We start from the raw sequence: 20,269 nt of genomic DNA, 5'->3' as shown, positions 1-20,269 counted from the left end.
GCACGATACTGGATGCTTGGGGCTAGTGCACTGGGACGACCCAGAGGGAGAGTATGGGGAGGGAGGAGGGAGGAGGGTTCAGGATGGGGAGCACATGTATACCTGTGATGGATTCATTTTGATATTTGGCAAAACTAATACAATTATGTAAAGGTTAAAAATAAAATTAAATTGAAAAAAAACAACAACAACAAAAAAATAAAATAAATTCGATTATATAAAAAAAAAAAAAAAACACCAGGGTGTCTTACCACCAGCAAAGTTAGAAATCTTCATATTGGGAAGGCTGGTTCAAGTAGTATTTCGTTTCAGAACACAGAGTTCTTTCAGAAGTCAAGCATTCAAATTCCAAATAAGCCTTTTGGTAAAGTTCTATAGGTTTTACTGCTGGCACAATTAAAACACAAACATGAACACAAGAATCTTATGTCTGATGTTGCTAATAGTCTGCCTGCTGCTGCTGCTAAGTTGCTTCAGTCGTGTCCAACTCTGTGCAACCCCATAGACGGCAGCCCATCAGGCTCCCCCGTCCCTGGGATTCTCCAGGCAAGAACACTGGAGTGGGTTGCCATTTCCTTCTCCAATGCATGAAAGTGAAAAGTGAAAGTGAAGTTGCTCAGTCATGTCTGACTCTTAGCAACCCCATGGACTGTAGCCCACCAGGCTCCTCAGTCCATCAGATTCTCCTATCTGGGGATAATGATCTGTTTACATTAGTATTGAGGCATGGACAGTTTTCCTTCTTTGAGAGACAAAAATAAAGTCTAACAGCATTTAACTCTTAGTCTAAAAACCCTGGCTTCCTCGGTGGCTCAGTGGTAAAGAATCGACCTGTCAATGCAAGAGACCCAAGTTTGATCCCTGAGTTGGGAAGATCCCCTGGAGTAGGGCATGGCAACCCACTCTAGTATCATTGCCTAGGGAATACCATGGACAGAGGAATCTGGTGGGCTATAGTCCGTGAGGTCACAGTCAGACATGAGTGAGCAACTAAACAATAACTAAAGCCGTGCTGAACTACAGCACCCTATCTCTACGTACTAATATAGTATAGAATTTAAGAGCCCAGTATAAAATGAGATCAGACTCTAGCTGTGATGGTTACTTTACATTTTTGAAGCTCTAAGTGTCTGGACACCTGATGCAAAGAGCCAACTCATTGGAAATGACCCTGATGCTGGGAAAGATCGAAAGCAGGAGGAAAAGGGGGTGGCAGAGGACAAGGTGGTTAGATAGCATCACCGACTCAATGGACATGAGTTTGAGCAAACTTCAGGAGATGGTGAAGGACAGGGAAGCCTGGCGTGCTGTAGTCCATGGGGTCACAAAGGGGTGGACACGACTGAGCAACTGAACAACAGCAGCAAAGTGTCTGGACACAGTAATTATGGTGTTCAACCAGCCTGCGCCACCTTTTGAAAGAACGATCGAGGAGACCCTTGCCTGAGAAGCTCTCTGCCTTCCCTACAGAGGGCTCAAAGGACAGGTCACACCCTCCCCTCCTGTGGCCACTAATTTCTAGTGATGTTTTAATAAAATGGAGATCAGGTTCTCTGCTGCCTACCCAGTTCAGAGACCTTTTAAAGAAGAAATAAGATAACCCAGCTAATTTATTTAATTCCATTCTGGTTTAATAATTTGCTGTTAATATTCTAAGAGTGTAAAGCTTTTCTCTGTATTGTCTTTGCTGATCACTGTACTGTCTCATATTCTATGTCATATTGAAATTTTAATTATTTACATTCATTTCCACCCGCCCCCACCCGCCCTGAAGTTTAGAGTAATTGCCCAAAGAATATCCCCCTTACTAACTTGAATAATCTGAAACATACGGAAATCTTGTTTGCTAAACCCCCAAAGAGACTGAGAACTGAGAATTCGGACTGTAAACTAAGCCTCTTCAGTCTCCTTGCTTCTTTTTCCCAGACCCTAGACTAACACTCCTCTCCCTTCCTGTAAAGACTATTTCCCTTGAGTCTATAACTTTTCTGTTCCACCACCATTTAGATGACTTGTCCTCAGGGACGTGGCTCTGTTAAGAGCCCCAGGAAGCAAGCCGTGATTAGTCGCCAGGCTTGCGAAATCCTCCCCCGTTCTGTTTACGAGGACGGCTGCCAACCCTCCAAAGGCTGGCTCCGCACCCGTGTTCTTTTCAGGGTCACTGTGCTTGCAGAGCGCAGATTAAACACGCAGCCTCGGGACTCTCGTTGCTGTGAGGAGAAACATTTACATTCCACTGACAGCACAGGGTGTAAAAGGAAGCCATCTGCTCTGATTTAATGACTTCAGGAGTAACTACGACTCCGAGATGAGAAAAAGTCACAGCACGGCTCACCTCAGCCCAGGGCTCTTCTGTGAGGCAGACCTGGGGAGGAATTGCCTCCCTGTTAGGAGGCATTTTCATCCTGAGAGGTTCTCAGAGGTTGGCCCTCTACCCAATGGTTTCATTGTTCTCTTTTATTAATGGTTCTTTGCTACAGTTTTGTAGGGCTCTTTCCCTGGTCTTAGGAACCTGGAATAAATCTATTTCTAACATAAAGGTGACAAGCAGGTTGTTGATTATTTGTGCATTCCACCCAGGCAATTCATCTGTTCGATATCCAGCCCATTTTCTACAATGAGATCAGCTGTAAAATATTGATACTTCAGAACGAAAAGGTGGGGTGTGTGTGCTCAGTCGCTCAGTCACATCTGACTCTTTGCGACCCTATGGACTGTAGCGGGCCAGGCTCCTCTGTCCATGGGATTCTCCAGCAAGAATACTGGAGTGGGTTGCCATTTCCTTCTCCAGCTAAAAGGTGGTGAACAGGGGAAAAAAGGAAAAGTAATTAAAACCTGAGGATTTAATATGTCCCTGGCCTCTGCCATGCCATCTCAGTTTAATCTTCATGATTGTCTAAGGATACAGAGATTGTTGCCCTTAATTAAAAGATCTTTTAAGCAATTTGTCCCAAGTAATGAATTGCTTAAGCAGCAGATCTGGTATCCAAATCATCCGGGTTTGTTCACTTATACACAGATGCATCCTGGGTAGAGCACTAGGTAGATATAACCCTAAGTTTACCCTGAATTTCAACCAAGTTCCCCTTATTTGACATATTTACCCACTGAGAGATGAGTAATAATAGTTATTTTATATTCAGATCTCTTGCTATGGACAGTGTTTACATAATCAGCAGTGCTTCTGTTTACCGGTGTTGCTCTAATTTTTTAGGACTTTGCACAACAAAATGCTGCTGCTTTGCACAACAAAATGCTGCTGCTGCTGCTGCTAAGTTTCTTCAGTCGTGTCTGACTCTGCGCAACCCCAGAGACGGCAGCCCACCAGGCTCCCCAGTCCCTGGGATTCTCCAGGCAAGAACACTGGAGTGGGTTGCCATTTCCTTCTCCAATGCATGAAAGTGAAAAGTGAAAGTGAAGACACTCAGTCGTGTCTGACTCTTAGTGACCCCATGGACTGCAGACTACCAGGCTCCTCCGTCCATGGGATTTTCCAGGCAAGAGTACTGGAGTGGGATACCATTGCCTTCTCCAGCACGACAGAATAAGCTCCGACAAAAGTAGGCTGATGGGTGGAAGCGTTTTTTCTGTGAGTTCTAGGCAGGTGCCTGGCACACAGCAGCTATCTGGGAGCAAAGCTGTCTCTCTAAACAGTGCCTGCATAGATGCTGAAAAATTCAGCAGAACAAAGAAAGGGACCCCTAATTCACAACTTTCAGTCCTATGCTTTTAACAGCCCAGCATGTCTACCAAGAAACAAAGCAACACAGGAAAATCTCCCAGGGTTGTTGCTTGTATGAAACAGCCCTTGTGCTACCCTCTGGTTTTAACACAATGTTATCAGGCGATGATTAAGAAGGTAGCTGTTTCCTCGCTTTGCAGTGTCAGAAAACAAGGTATCAAGCCAACAACTGCCTTTGGAGGTGCAGCACTCAGATTGCAGCCAGGTATCGCTTCCAAGTGTAAATATTAACAGCGAAGGAGAGGAGGCGATCTCCTCTGGCTCTGGGCTGCCTGAGCTCAGCAGATTAACGTGACACTCCGGCCTGATTTGCTGAGATGCAGATAATTGAGCTTCTTGTTAACGAGTTTCCATGTATTTTTTTTTTTAACTCCATCAGCAGGTTCTTGAATCAATGCCTGGATTAGGTTTGACTAACATCAGCACAATTGACTCTGATGGAAAGTTTAAAATTTGTAATTAAAAATTGCACGTCCATTTACTAGTTTCCAAGTAAAAGGAGTTAAGCCTTCTGGAAGCATTTATACCTAGTTTGCCAGAACATATTATTTCTTCTGCCTCTGCTTGAATGAAGGAGTCCGTGATGTTTTTAGGATGCTTGACTGAAAGAGTCTGTGATGTTTTAAGACACTGGGTAATGCTTAGGGGCAAGTGGAAGGAGGCCTCTCACGTTTCACCCACTGCCAAAGGATTTAAGGTCTTCATAGTTTGGGTGAATGACAGAGTGGTTTTCATACTCCTTTTGAGATGCTGGTAAAGAATCTGCCTGCAATGCAGGAGACGTGGGTTCAACCCCTGGGTTGGGAAGATCCCCTGGAGAAGGGCATGGTGACCCACTCCAGTATTCTTGCCTGGAGAATCCTATGGGCAGAGGAGCCTGGAGGGCTACAGTCCACAGTGCCGCAAAGAGTCGGACACGACTGAGTGACTAACATTTTTGAGACACTAAGTTTCAAAACTATTATATAGGAGCTCTTATTTTCTTGTAGATTTTTTAAAAATGGCCTCAGCATTGTTTACATGAAAACATGCTTGCATCCTTTTCTCTATATAAAGTATATAAGCATGATTTACAGTTCCTGCATTCAATAAATGCCAGCTGATGAGGATGGTGATCCCAGAGTCCCTCAAATGCACTTAAGCTGTCTCACTGCAATGGCATGTTACTACCCATAAAAATCTGACACAAAATGTGTCCAGATATGTCTCTTTGCAGTTCCATGGACTGTAGCCCTCCAGGCTCCTCTGTCCATGGGATTCTCCAGGCAAGAATACTGGAGTGGGTTCCCATTTCCTCCTCCAGGGGATCTTCCCAATTCACGGATGGAACCAGAGTCTCCTACATCCCCTGTGCTGGCAGGCAGATTCTACAGCACTGAGCCACCTGGGAAGCTTGTCCTACAGCGCCATGAACAAAATCAAGGATGGCAGCACTGCCCATCCTTGCCCAACATTGCCCAAATGTTATAAAGTCTACCTGCTTTTGTTTGTAAGAACATACTCTGAATTTGTGTGGCAAAAATTCTAATCAGCATATTCTTGGCTATGGAATCCTATGGTTCATCACACTAATGTCTTAATGTGTGGTTTCAAGATCTATACTCTTCTATATTTAGAAAGCTGTATTCAAACAGAATATAGCATCTTCTTCTTTTCTGTCAACTTCAAAGTTCATAACACATCGTATTTGCTCAAATTCTTTCTGGCTGAGTCGACAAATTAGATAGCACTGTAAAACAAATGCAGAAGCGAACTCGACAGATGACGGGTAGTGCCTGCTCTATCCAGGTGACACTCGGCTTACTTCTCAGGAAGAGAGCATGGCCTGGTTGGTCTGTGCATCAAGACTGACCTGGACCTCACTTTGAACTCGGAGAACTCAGCAGGAGCTGGTCATTGTGACTGCAATCCAGGACCACTGGGATGTGGACAGTTCAGTTCAGTCGCTCAGTCACGTCCAACTCTTTGCCACCCATGGACTGCAGCACGCCAGGCTTCCCTGTCCATCACCAACTCCCGGAGCTTGCTCAAAGTTACGTCCATGGAGTTGGTGATGCCATCCAACCATCTCATCCTCTGTCGCTCCCTTCTCCTCCCGCCTTCAATCTCTGCCAGCATCTGGGTCTTTTCCAATGAGTCGGCTCTTTACATCAGGTGGCTAAAGTATTGGAGCTTCAGCTTCAGCATCAGTCCTTCCAACGAAGAGTCAGGGTTGATTTCCTTCAGGGTGGGCTGGTTTGATGAGGACATCAGTGAGCAAATCCTGAAAACGGAACTGGACCAAGGATGGTGCTCTTATCAAATCCGCTTCAGCCCACAGGGCTGTGTGAGTCAACACACAGGACCCAGCCAGCTCTTCCTCCCCCAATATTTTACTTGAACAGGGAGCCACTCAAATGCTTTGCCCTCTGTAAAGGCACATGCCTGTGTGATGCTCACAAAGGGCCTCCCAGGCTCCTTGCATCCAGGAACGCCTTTGTACAAAGGCGCTCATGGCAGGAGCCCGCCCCCTGCCGGCCAAGCACTCACCGTTACTGTCCCAAGGCAGAAGATAAATGGCACACGAGGACACAGAGCCTGGACCTCCTGAGCTCAGCCCGCGAGGTGACGGGGAAGCTGAAAGTCATCACTTAGGGCTCCGCAAATACAGTGTTAAATGGGAGGCTTACATTGGTCACTACGATTCAAGAGCATCTATTTTGGTAATTTAAGTGGTGATTTAATGTGCATCCGTGTGTGCTAAGTTTCTTTAGTCATGTCTCACTCTTTGCAACCCATAGGCTATAGCCCGCCAGGCTCCTCTCTCCATGGGATTCTCCAGGCAAGATGCTTATATTGGTTACTATAATTCAAGGACATTTATTTTGGTAATTTAAGTAGCGATGGAATTATCTCAATTCAAACATATAGGACCATTACCCTCAGGGAGCTGCAAATTAGAATAATTTACATACTGCCCGCTGTGAATATCTTTAGCATTCACATGACCTAATGGTAAAAACAAATAGGTTATTCTGGATTCTATGGGGGCCCCAGAGCAGATACTACAATCTTTGTTTACAAGATTTACATTTTTCATATTCTCTCTGGAAATGTTCAAAAAATTCCAGAGTTACCTGGATATCGTCTGTCTCGTGAAAAACTTGTATTTCTGTAAGTTATATATGTCCATGTGCGTGTGCTAAGTCGATCAGTCGTGTCCGACTCTTTGTGACCCCATGGACTGTAGCCCTCCAGGCTCCTCTGTCCATGGGATTCTCCAGGCAAGAATACTGGAGAGGGTCTATATATAATGATGTCTGTTTCAAACCCCTATTTTATAATTAAGAAATGCTAATATCTCTAAACTGTTCAGGTAGCGTAGTCTGAAAAACAATCTCCAGGTGTTGTGTGTATAAATTAGGACACTGAAACCCAAGACAGTGTTTTGAAGGAAAACCAGTGATGAGTCTGAGTAAATCATTTAACCGTTTGGGCCTTAGTTTTTGCATTTGTCAAGTGTCAGTAACCTTCCTACTGATGTTAGGATTAAATGAGGTACTCCTCATGGCACACCTGTGGTCATCAAGATAGCTCAACATCAGAGAAGGCCCAGATCTTGATGAAAGAGATACGAGAGGGCTCTGGTCAGCAGGCGCCTGAGCCAGTGGGCTGCCCATGTCCCGAACTGGTAACTCTCCTTGGGCAGTTAATGGTCCTCTTTCAGAAACTCCAGGCTTCCCTAGCTCTGAAAACAAATTACACTAACCAAAGAAATGCTCGAACCACCTCTATCTTGGGGCTTCCCTGGTGGCTTACATGGTAAAGAGTCCATCTGCAACACACAAGACCTGGGTTTGATCCCTGGGTCAGGAAGATCCCCTGGAGAAGGGAAAGGCAAACCACTCCAGTATTCTTGCCTGGAGAATCCCATGGACAGAGAAGCCTGGCGGGCCATAGCCCATGGGCTCACAAAGAGTCGGGCATGACGGAGAGATGGGAATACCAGACCACCTTACCTGCCTCTTGAGAAACCTGTATGCAGGTCAGGAAGCAACAGTTAGAACTGGACATGGAACAACAGACTGATTCCAAATAGGAAAAGGAGTACGTCAAGGCTGTATATTGTCATCCTGCTTATTTAACTTATTATGCAGAGTACATCATGAGAAATGCTGGGCTGGAGGAAGCACAAGCTGGAATCAAGATTGCTGGGAGAAATATCAATAACCTCAGATATGCAGATGACACCACCCTTATGGCAGAAAGTGAAGAATAACTAACGAGCCTCTTGATGAAAGTGAAAGAGGAGAGTGAAAACGTTGGCTTAAAGCTCAACATTCAGAAAACAAATATCATGGCATCCAGTCCCATCACTTCATGGCAAATAGATGGGGAAATAGTGGAAACAGTAGCTGACTTTATTTTTCTGGGCTCCAAAATCACTGCAGATGGTGACTGCAGCCATGAAATTAAAAGACGCTTACTCCTTGGAAGGAAAGTTATGACCAACCTAGACAGCATATTAAAAAGCAGAGACATTACTTTGTCAACAAAGGTCCATCTAGTCAAGGCTATGGTTCTTCCAGTAGTCATGTATGGATATGAGAGTTGGACTATAAAGCAAGCTGAGCGCCGAAGAACTGATGCTTTTGAACTGTGATGTTGGAGAAGACTCTTGAAAGTCCCTTGGATGGCAAGGAGATCCAACCAGTCCATCCTAAAGGAGATCAGTCCTGGGTGTTCATTGGTAGGACTGATGTTGAAGCCAAAACTGCAATACTTTGGCCACCTGATGCGAAGAGCTGACTCATTTGAAAAGACCCTGATGCTGGGAAAGATTGAGGCAGGAGGAGAAGGGGACGACAGAGGATGAGATGGTTGGATGGCATCACCGACTCAACAGACATGGGTTTGGGTGGACTGCAGGAGTTGGTGATGGACAGGGAGGCCTGGTGTGCTGTGGTTCTTGGGGTCTCGAAGAGTCGGACACGACTGAGCGACTGAACTGAACTGAAACTGAGCAACTAACACTTTTCATCTTCATCTTGGTCTATTTTATAATGATTTGCATAACTGGGACATTTTAAAAAGTGAGCAAATGCCTTTCTAATTTTACATACTTCAAGATGATGAATGATAGCTTTATTAGTCTATTGCCTCAAAGAATCTTTTTCGTGGTGCTGATCCAGGGAATTTGCTCAGTTTTTAGAGAAGGGAGACTTAATCTGATTAAACTTGAACCTCCTCAGACCAAAACATGCCTTCGGTCCTTTGAGAAAAAAGGGGGAGAGCATCACAGGCCTGAAAAATCCTCAATTAATGAAAAAGAACTTTAGAAAGATTCAAATGAAGCGTGTTTTTTTTTTTTTTGGGGGGGGGGAAGATGCTTAAAGCAAAACTTAGTAACCCAGAACTATGCCTAGAGACATCTTTAATTAGCAGAAATCAGAAATCAGGTTAAAGAATATGTGCCTTTAATAAGTTAGAGAAAAACCAACTCCCAAACCAGGCCTATTCAACAAAATTTCCTGTCCAAACAGCATAATTTAAAGAAAAAAAAAAAGAATATCTAGAACAAGAAGCAAATTGTATTAGTTTGAGTTCCAATAGGAAAGAATAAGTCTGAGAATATCACTAAGGTGTTTCCATCAGTCAAATACAACCATCATTAAAGAAAGGTGCTACTGGTTTTGGTGGGAGGGAACCCCTTTAATCAGAGTGAGGGGCAGCCCGTGGGAAATCACAACCTATTGAAAATAATTTAGAGGACGGCGTGGTGCCGGCCCAAATTGGGTTATTATGAAATGACTCTTTCCTGCTCCGGCTGGGTTTCAGACAGAAGCTGGACGATCTAATCTGTAATCTAGCCCTCGCTTGAATTTATCCAATTTTATACCCCACCACTTCCAGCATCCTTCGGCATCCCGGCCAGGGCTGGTCCCTCTTTGTACCTCACATTGTCCAAATTCGGTTCCCACCATCACATCTTTACTCCTGACCGTTTTTCTCTCTTGAACGCTCTCCCGTTTTCTGTTCTGCAAATAATCTTCCTCGTGTTTTATGGCCTAGTCGAATTCCCATAACCTCCTTGAAAACTCCCCCTCTTGGAATAACTCGCTGTGACCAAACTTCTGTAATTCATCCTGTGCTTTCACTCAGCCCCATAAATCAGGGGCTGTTTTCCATATGTCTTGTGGCTTCTCTTTCTCTTCCAGAACCAGATTGCTGTTTTATTGACATTCTCGGAGTAGGGATTATGCATCTCCCTGATTCCCTGTCCCCCTCCCTCCCTCCCTGTGTCCTGTCCACTCTCAGACACGGGGCAGAAACGCCTGTTTGATGCTGTGGTCACCTCCTTGACTCTCAGCGGGCAGGGACAGCAGCCACTCAGCCGTTTTCGGCCTCAAGGTGGGACTTGTGAAAGGACAGGACTCTGGGCTTCCTGCTGGGAGGCCCAGCCGGTCAGCTCAGCCCACGGGAGCAGTCTTGGAAGACAGAGGTGGCTCAGAGGCAGGGTGACCTAGCGGGGAGGAGAAGCTGGTGGACGGCTTAGCCCCTCAGGCTCAGCTGAACTCGGAAAGCGGGGAACAAGTGGAAATCTCTTCGAGAGGCTTTTCTTACAACCAGTGCTGTGAAAAAATGAGAAGCGTTGGTCGTGCTAATGGTGTTCTTGGGGTAAATACAGGCCATTTCATCCATGTCCGTGGTCTCCTGGGGCAGCCGTCAGGCACCCTTCCCCTTGGGAACAGCTCTAACTTTGCTGGGTCCTCCTGGTCTCCTGGAACCGCCTGAATTTCATCAGCACCTTTTCCTCTTTCACTGCTTGGGGCTCCTCAACAATCTGTCCACTGTTTATCATCTTGTAGGGTCAGTGCCATAAATCTCCTTGTCTCTCTCAGACCTCTAACCCTCCTCCCATGACCCCGAAGGAACTCGATGCTCTTACACTTGGTCTTCAGGGTTCCTTTCTCAGACTCTTGCAAATATCAAGACGCCGTTACACAAACGCCTTACCATCGAGGCCACGTGTAATTATGAACGCATTGCAGCACATCTCACTGAAGAACTCAGTGAAAACCTGGGATTCTGAGCTCTCTGCTAACAGCACACAACTTTACTTGTGACAATTTCTTCTATGAGAACCAATTTATTCAGCCCTTTGGCAATAAACAATCAAACAAAACAAAAAAGACGTCTGGGGAAAATGTGCTTTTTGTGTTGTTAAGAAAATTCCTGCTCATTCTGTAAGACCTGGGTCAATGATCTTCTGAGAGAAACTTTCCCTGCCCTCCCCTCCTCTGTGCAAACCACGTGCCACCCACCATTCCTTTGTCCATCCATTCATCCCTTCAGTAAGGACTGAAGCACCAGCTCTGACAGGCAGGGCAGCCAGGCCCAGACCTTACAGAGTTAAACAGCCTTCCAGGAGCTCACGGGCCGGAGGACTCTGCGGACACATCAAGCTGTCTGCACTGCTGCTCCCACATACGTGGGGCACAAGCCCCAGAGCCTGAACATGGGTCCTGCACCTTCCGAACTGGATCTGCTTGAGAAAGGCACTTAACCTCGGACTTTGTGTTCTCATCAGTAACATGGGAAAATTAATATCATCTAAGTCTTGGGACATCTGTGACAAATAATAAAGATAATGTGTGAGAGGACCTTAGGCATAGTGGCTGGCTCCCAGGAAGGACTCTATAATTAATAACCTTCATCAGTGTTATCATTATATGTTACAACGGAGGTGTATTTGGGAAGATGTGGGAGCTTGAAGGCCCCCTAGTGTTGATGGGGAAGGCAGAAAAGAAAGGAAGGCTTCAGTGGCAACTTTGAGAATATTCATACTGGACCTGGCAAAGAAGGATAAAATGAGAATTCAAAGAGCAAAGAATTACATTTTCTTTAAAATGTTTTTTTTCAAAGTTGCAACTGTGGTCAGCTTGTTCTGGGTTTAGAAGAGGTGAAGGCATGGATTTTAATGATTCAACACACTCATATTTGAAGAGAAGAGAACTTAAACTCCTCTCCAGAATCATTGGTTTTGAGGGGCCCTGTCCATCCTGCTGTAAATGGAATGCTTTCCTAAAAGCAAGTGAGTGAGTGAAGTTGCTCAGTCGTGTTCAACTCTTTGCAACTCCATGGACTGTAGCCTACCAGGCTCCTCAGTCCATGGAATTTTCCAGGCAAGAGTACTGGAGTGGGTTGCCATTGCCTTCTCCAGGTGATCTTCCTGACCCAGGGATCGTACCTAGGTCTCCTGAATTGCAGGCAGACACTTTACCATCTGAGCCACCAGGGAAGCCTCCTAAAAGCAAAGAGGAAGTCAAATTAGATACATCCTGGAGGGCTGCCCTGAGGCTGTCCCCGGGGTCCACGTGACTATGTTACAGGTGAGCGCCCATGTCTCTGTGAAGCTAAGCTTCCTCTGGGAAAATGGTTCAGGAAAGAGCCAATTTATATCAAATTTCACTTCAACATGAATAATAGGGTTTCTGTGCATTTGGTTCTTGGATGGAAATAATGTTCCTCTGTGGGAGAATGTGGGCTTCCCCAGTGGCTCAATGGTAAATAATCTGCTGGCAATTCAGGAGATGTGGGAGACTCAGGTTTGATCCCTGGCTCAGGAACACCCCCTGGAGGAGACCACGGCACACACTCCAGCAATCTTGTCTGGGAAATCCCATGGACAGAGGAGCCTGGACAGACACCAGGCTACAGTCCATGGGGTCACAAAGAGTCAGATTCAACTGAAGTGACTGAGCACAGTGGAAAGCGTGGATCATTGATCCTCAAGATCCTACCATCACCAAAGAGGTTACTAACGACCAAGACTAGACTTTTTCATTCTGTGAATTTGGTAGGAAAACTGGACAGATTTTCAGTACATAATATGTGCCATCATTTATATCTTAATAACTGTGGGACAGGCTTAACACACACACACACACACACACACACACACACACGGTGCTCAAAGTTAGAAAATGCCACTCTGAACTCATCTTAAAAACACTTCATTCGTTATATCAGTAGGTTCTTTAATATTCATTACCTACTATACATGATATATATAATGCTGCCTATTGAAAACCTCAAAGGAATATATGAGCTTTAAAAAAAATGTTTTCTTGAGGTTTTTTTTCAGCTTCCTAGGTGGCACAGTTGGTAAAGAACTTGCCTGTCAATGCAGGAGACTCAAGAGATGGGGTTCAATCCCCGGGTTGGGAAGGTCCCCTGGAGGAGGAAATGGCAACCCACTCCAATATTCTTGCCTGGAGAATCCCATGGAAAGAGGAGCCTGGCGGGCTACAGTCCATGGGGTTGCACAGAGTCGTACATGACTGAGCATGCATGGAACTAGAGTTATTTCACTCATTCATCAAAAATTAATACGTAATTTACCACTTCGAATAACAAGTATATGGATATCTCAAATCTCCTTCATAACACAGTCTTGCTATTCATAGGATTATCAAAAAACATTAGGGGAATTGAGTGAAAATAACATTATTCAGAGTTTTATGTGCAACTAAAGTCAGGCAGACAATAAAATGATCATATTCCAAATGATTAAATATGTTTCATTGCAAATAGCCTATTTGTTTTCAGAGGAGCTATATTTAGTATGTTACTTCTTTCCTCTATACAATTAGTTTCCAACAGATTTCCATACTACACGAAACAATCTGTGACTCAGTGATTACAATGTGAGAAGAAGATAAGACCCATGATATCTTTTGTCCTTTTAGAAGGAAAGAATTCTTTCTATTTCTATCAAGCTTCAGTCAGTCAGTCAGTTCAGTCGCTCAGTCGTGTCTGACTCCTTGGGACCCCATGAACCACAGCATGCCAGGCCCCCCTGTCCATCACCATCTCCTGGAGTTCACTCAAACTCACGTCCATCAAGTCGGTGATGCCATCCAGCCATCTCATCCTCTGTCGTCCCCTTCTCCTCCTGTCCCCGATCCCTCCCAGCATCAGAGTCTTTGCCAATGAGTCAACTCTTCGCATGAGGTGGCCAAAGTACTGGAGTTTCAGCTTCAGCATCATTCCTTCCAAAGAAATCCCAGGGCTGATCTCATTTAGAATGAACTGGTTGGATCTCCTTGCAGTCCAAGGGACTCTCAAGAGTCTTCTCCAACACCACAGTTCAAAAGCATCAATTCTTCGGCGCTCAGCCTTCTTCACAGTCCAACTCTCCCATCCATACATGACCACTGGAAAAACCATAGCCTTGACTAAACAGACCTTTGTTGGTAAAGTAATATCTCTGCTTTTCATTATGCTATCTAGGTTGGTCATAACTTTTCTTCCAAGGAGTAGGCGTCTTTTAATTTCATGGCTGCAGTCACCATCTGCAGTGATTCTGGAGCCCCAAAAGATAAAGTCTGATACTGTTTACACTGTTTCCCCATCTATTTCCCATGAAGTGATGGGACCAGATGCCATGATCTTCGTTTTCTGAATGTTGAGCTTTAAGCCAACTTTTTCACTCTCCATTTTCACTTTCATCAAGAGGCTTTTGAGTTCCTCTTCACTTTCTGCCATAAGGATGGTGTCATCTGCATATCTGAGGTTATTGATATTTCTCCCGGCAATCTTGATTCCAGCTTGTGCTTCTTCCAGTCCAGTGTTTCTCATGATGTACTCTGCATATAAGTTAAATAAGCAGGGTGACAATATACAGCCTTGACGTACTCCTTTTCCTATTTGGAACCAGTCTGTTGCTTAGGAAAATAATATTCATGTAATACATATATGAATCAGGAAAGTTTCAAGTAGAAAAATGTTAAAAACCAGTACCAATTTCAAGTCAGTTTTCTTGATATTTAAATTTGTTCAAATATAAAATCCCCAAAGTGTGCCCAGTTTTCTACATTTACTTTCACAAAAAAGATCAGCAATGGATTCAATGAGCTGCACACTCTTCCCAAACCCAGTGTAAGTCAGTCAAGAATAAGGTCCATATAAGAATCTATACATTCAATTCTTGAAAAAAATTGGGAGAAACTAAATTCATGTTATGTTCAACTAGACAACATCATGATATTCACTTGCATACTAACTCTTTTGTTTCATTAATCACGACTCTATTTTTAATAGATGAACCAATGTTAAAAGTTCTTCTTGAGTAAAAACCAACAGGAATAACAAGAAAATAATCGTTAACATGGTGTGATCAGCTTCATTATTCATCTTGAGTCTTTTGTTAAGTTAACTGGATTGTAACACAGAGACTTGCTTTCTAAAATGATCTGTGAGGACTTTCCAGTGGTTGAAAATCGCCTGGTGATGCAGGGAGTGCAGGTTCAATTCCTGCTCAGGGAACTAAGATCCCACATGCCGAGCAGCTACTAAGCCTGTGCCCCACAACTAGAGTCCATGCACCTCAGCAAGAGATCTCACGCAAAGCCAAGAAGATCCCATGTGCAATAACAACAACTTAGTCCAGAGAATGAAGGCAATCCTGCTATTTGCAACAGTGTGGATGGACTTTGAGGGCGTTGTTGCTGTTGTTGTTGTTCAGTCGCTCAGTCGTGTCCTACTCTCTGAGACCCCATGGACTACAGCACACCAGGCTCCCTTTCCTTCACTGTCTCCCAGAGTTGCTCAAATTCACGTCCATTGAGTCAGTGACGCCATCCAACCATCTCATCCTCTGTCATCCCCTTCTCCTCCCACCTTCAATCTTTCCCAGCATCAGGGTCTTTTCCAGTGAGTCAGTTCTTCGCATCAGGTGGCCAAAGTATTGAAACTTCAGCTTCAGCACCAGTCCTTCCAATGAATATTCAGGACTGATTTCCTTTAGGATGGACTGGTTGGATCTCCTTGCAGTCCAAGGGACTCTCAAGAGTCTTCTCTAATGCCACAGTTCAAAAGGATCGATTCTTCATCATTTAACCTTCTTTATGGTCCAACTCTCATATACATACATAACTACTGGAAAAACAAAAGCTTTGACTATGCAGATCTTTGTCAGTAAAGTGATGTCTCTCCTTTTAAAAATGCTATCTAGGTTTGTCACAGCTTTTCCTTCCAAGGAGCAAGCATAGTGTGTGGCTGCAGTCACCGTCTGCAGTGATTTTGGAGCCCAAGAAAATAAAATCTGTCACTGCTTCTGCTTCTGCCTTAAAGATCAGGTGAAAACGCCCCTCTTCTGTCCTTATGTAGAGCTGGCAGTGAGTTCCATCCTAACACTGACCCAGGAATTCTTCTCCCCTGCCAATCTGCATCTTCAATGAGACCCTCAGCTTGTGGGCATGTGCTTCATCTAATCTACAGTTGAATTCGCTAGTCCAGGGCACAGTACATAGAAAGTCTTTTTCAGCATTTGTTGAATAAATCAAAAAATAAAGTTGAGAAATGAAATAGTCCATATTACTAATGATTTTGGTAGTTGAGAATATTTTTCATAGTTTCTTCACTGATATTCTTCCTAAATCACTAAACTCAAAATTTTATGTATCACCATTCCCAGAAAAGACTCCATTTAAATTTTGTAAAATTAAAGCTGAACAACTTCTGCTGTAATACTCAGATATGGCAAAGGGATCTTTAAACATAATTCAGTGAAGAATTAGGAAGGTGAGAGATATTGGTTGCCCTTACAGTGAAAAATATGTATTTATGAAAGGCTTATCACAATCCCTGGTACTGAGAAGTTTCTCTGAAGTGTTAAATTCGTCTTTCTGTGCTGTCAAAACACTGATTTCTCCAAACCTCCCTATTTTCTCAATTTTCCCTGTTCTCCAAAAAGAAGGGTGATAAAAACCACATCCACACACAGGAGGAAATGGCATGGCCAAAAATAGACACATAGCCTTGTTTAGTTCAAATGCTGAACCTTAAAAATGAGCAAAATGAAACATTTCTAACTCAACCACTAAGGTTATGTTTCAGAGGCAGGGTCTAGAGGAGCCTGTATAGATTTCTGTCACTCAGGTGAGATGACCCCTTCTCAAGAGCCAGGTTAACTGGGGACACTGCACGTCCCCAGTAAGAACAATTAAGGATGTCATCAACTTGAGAATCCCAACTAGAGGAATATCTGGACATAGGGGGAATGTACATGGAACTCTGACCTAGACGGGCACAGGTGTCTACCTGCAGGAACATGTCTGGGGGAAGAGACCACATTCACGGAGATCAGCACAGGTTCTTCTGTGTTTGCCGTGTGTGTGTGTGTGTGTGTGTGTGTGTGTGTGTGTACCTGTGCATGCACCAGACTTGTGACCATCTTAGCGTGCAAGACACAGTCAAGGCAAATGAAGACAGATATCACAAGATGAGGAGTAGAGACACAGAAACAATGGTTTTATTTTTCCGTGCAAATGTGCAAAAGCTGTAGTCACACACAATGCAACTGAAAACACAGAAGAAGACAGAGAAGAGGACAGGGTTTTAGGTCAGATATGACAAGACGTGGGGAAATGGAAAAGCAGCTGACAATTACAGCGACGACAGAGGCACTAGAATTGTATGGAGAAAGAAATGGTGAGTGACTCAGAAATATATCTGGAAGGAAACGTGTTATATTTGGAATGACCTGTAAGTACATAATTACAGATACGCCCAGGAGGGAGCAGATGTGAAAACTGTATGTGTGGTCTTCGGCTATAATCAATTTTATGGTTACTTCAGATAATTTGGGAAAGCAAATATTGATAGGAAGGGTTTCTCCAGGTCTCTTGTCAGGAAATCTAACTTTGCAGCAGATCAGCTGAGATGGTGGGTTAGCACATGCTGTCTGGGGGTGAGGGGGTGGGGAGTACAAAGGAAAGAAAACTTCAACCTGAGTTTCTCCAGTTTAGTGCCTGCCAGCACTCCACAGCACAGAAATTTGCTGCATAAAATCCTCTATAACTATTGAAAAATGAGACTGAGTTTACTTCCTTTGCTTTTATAGTATACTAATTGTAGTTTTGATGTCATGCTATATTTAAATTTAGCTTGTAATTTCCACAGGAAAACAATTTTCTTAACAAAAAAAAAAAAGAAGGAACTAAATGAGTATTGGATACCACCCAATGGATAAAACACCCTCACATTTTCCAACCAGGGCAACTCTTAAAGACACAAATGCATTTACAAAATGATATTTGGTGGACCTTTGTTATTATAGTTGCTTTCCGAATTAATTCATAAGATCAACCTATTTTCCCTTTAAATGAACACTAATCATGGCTCCTTGGGAAGGTATGTCCACACTCATACACTTAGCATAAATGACGGCAAGTCAGCGGAAGCAATAAAAATACTAGTAAATAAAGTTACTTTCTAATTAATATATTATATACGGTACAAAAGCTAAGCAAGAATATATATTAATCTTTGCATACCTTATTAATTTACTTGGTAAATACATCACTTCATGTACTTATTTATTAAAAAATCATAGTGCCAAATATATTTTGATTATAATATAGGTCTATGGGATCGCACAGAGTTGGACACAACTGACGTGACTTAGCAGCAGCAGTATGTTTTCTCTTCAGAAATATAGTGAGAGGATAAATTTACTTGCAAATTTTAGAAAAATAGGCCTCCAGGAAATCAAGTTTTATAAATTCTATTTTTAGTATATACCTATAGAATAGCATTTCTCTTTTTAAAATATGTATTGAAAAGCAATTGTGATTAGTTCATTTGATAGGAAAGTCAATAAGCTCATAAATTTATAAGCAATTAACAAAAAGTTATTTGTATAGAAAGTATTGCAGGAAAAAAAGAAACGGAAAAAAGTTTTATCTGTCATTTTTTCTGAGGAAGAAAGGTTTTATGGAATTATAAATTACACTGGTAAGGAGTAACTTGAGAACTGATACCAATTATAACAGAAAAGTTTCCTTCTACATTTGGAGGGACTTCATGGGATTCTCCACTTTATACATATTTTTAACTTACCGGAGAACTGGCAACACAGCATAGATGGATAAAAATTTTTTTTAAAATCTAATTTTCAAACTGTTGTGTCCTGAATAATATATGGGAATGAAAGGACAAGACTGACTGAGGATGAGGGTGAGGGAGGCTGACTTACTCCGTAAAGGTGCCCATGAGAGCGGGTGTGGGCGAAAGCACTCTCTCACCACAAGGGTCCTTCAGATACAGATGCGCTTAGAATGATGGCATATTTGTACTCAATATTCTCGACAAGGAGACGTTTCTGCTTGTATTGAGAACAATATTGCTTTGCATTTGGAGCCAAAATAAGTAAATATTTGCTACACTTGTAAAGTGCTTTGCAATATGCTTAAAATAGGCCTTGAATTTAGTTTTCAAGATGATTAAATTTCAAGGCATATCCTCAAAGTCGTGGTTTCAGGTTTGGGAGCGCTCAGACGCAGTCAGTAATCGTCCTGGTCTCCCCACTCGACCACGGGCTCATCATTCAGGCGCAGGATGAGGTAGGACAGGAGCTGGAAGAGGTTCTGCCAGAGCAGCAGCGAGACGTAGAAGGAGAGGCCGCTTACGTCCAGCTCGCAGCGCGGCCCGGCAAAGGCCAGCGCGCACACGCACCGGAACCCGTTCAGCAGGTCGTGACACCGGCCGCCGTGCAGGCAGGGGTCGGACGCGCACTCGTCGATGTCCTTGTCACACCTTCAAGACAGAAACAGCAGAGACCGGGCCCCGGCTCAGTACACCGGCCGTGACACGAACAGGGAGGGAGAGCTTCGGTCTCACCCACCCAGACCAGCGCAGTGGGACCGGCCAATCCCCACGCCCTTCCTGCGAGCCCGACAGCTGGGAGGCAGCCCTCCAAATGCCTTTCACGGATTTTGGTTTTAATGAAAATAATGTGCACACACACACACACACACACACACACACTGTTAATTAGAATGAGAAAACTGGTGCAGATCTTTAGAAACTAAAGCAAAACGGAGCCATGCATGAGTCAATTTCAGTTTCCCTCTCAGGAGTTCGTGTGGCTGCCACCTTGTAAAAAGTTCGGTTTATTGGGCTACATGGGAACCAAGAGAGGGAGCTGTGTTTTTTCAACTCAGCGTCTACAGAGCAGACCTCCCTGGGGCTGTGAGGGTTCTAAGGCGTCAGTGTGCCAGGCGCGGGGGAAGCCGGTGAGAAGCAGAAGAAGGTATTCGGTGTATTCTGGGGGCTTTGGGATTATTTTCCTTGGGAATTCCATTTTACACACACAATGTATATATATATATACACACACACACACACACACTATATATATATATATATATATATATATATATATATATATATATATATAAAATGCATGAGTGCTAAACAGTCATGTCCAACTTTTTGCGACCCTGTGGACCATAGCCCACCAGGCTCCTCTCTCCATGGGACTCTCCAGGCAAGAATACTGGAGTAGGTTGCCATGCCCTCCTCCTCCAAGGGACCTTTCCCACCCAGGGATCGAACCTGCGTCTCTTGCATCTCCTGCATTGCAGGCAGGCTCTTTACCACTCATTCATTTGGCTGCACCAGATCCCAGCTGCGGCACGTGGCTTCTTTGCTGTGGCTAGCGGGATCCTTAGTTGCAGCTGTGGGATCTTCAGTTGCCGC

General features: G+C 43.9%; 1 protein-coding gene across 5 annotated transcripts in view; it reads right to left on the bottom strand.

Moving 5' to 3' along the window:
* The window catches only part of CRB1 (crumbs cell polarity complex component 1), a 265,895-nt gene that overhangs the window by 16,080 nt on the left and 229,546 nt on the right, over positions 1-20,269 (bottom strand). For all 5 annotated transcript variants that reach the window (XM_070768705.1, XM_070768706.1, XM_070768707.1 and 2 more), the window contains one exon: positions 19,198-19,324. In XM_070768705.1, coding sequence (XP_070624806.1) covers positions 19,198-19,324 — 127 coding nt within the window. The remainder of the gene's footprint in view (positions 1-19,197; positions 19,325-20,269) is intronic.

This window comes from Bos indicus, chromosome 16 (assembly GCF_029378745.1).
Source record: "Bos indicus isolate NIAB-ARS_2022 breed Sahiwal x Tharparkar chromosome 16, NIAB-ARS_B.indTharparkar_mat_pri_1.0, whole genome shotgun sequence".
NCBI classification, from domain to species: Eukaryota; Metazoa; Chordata; class Mammalia; order Artiodactyla; family Bovidae; genus Bos; species Bos indicus.
The sequence above is the reverse complement of the archived record's forward strand: the minus strand, read 5'-3'. Positions and strand labels throughout refer to the sequence as shown.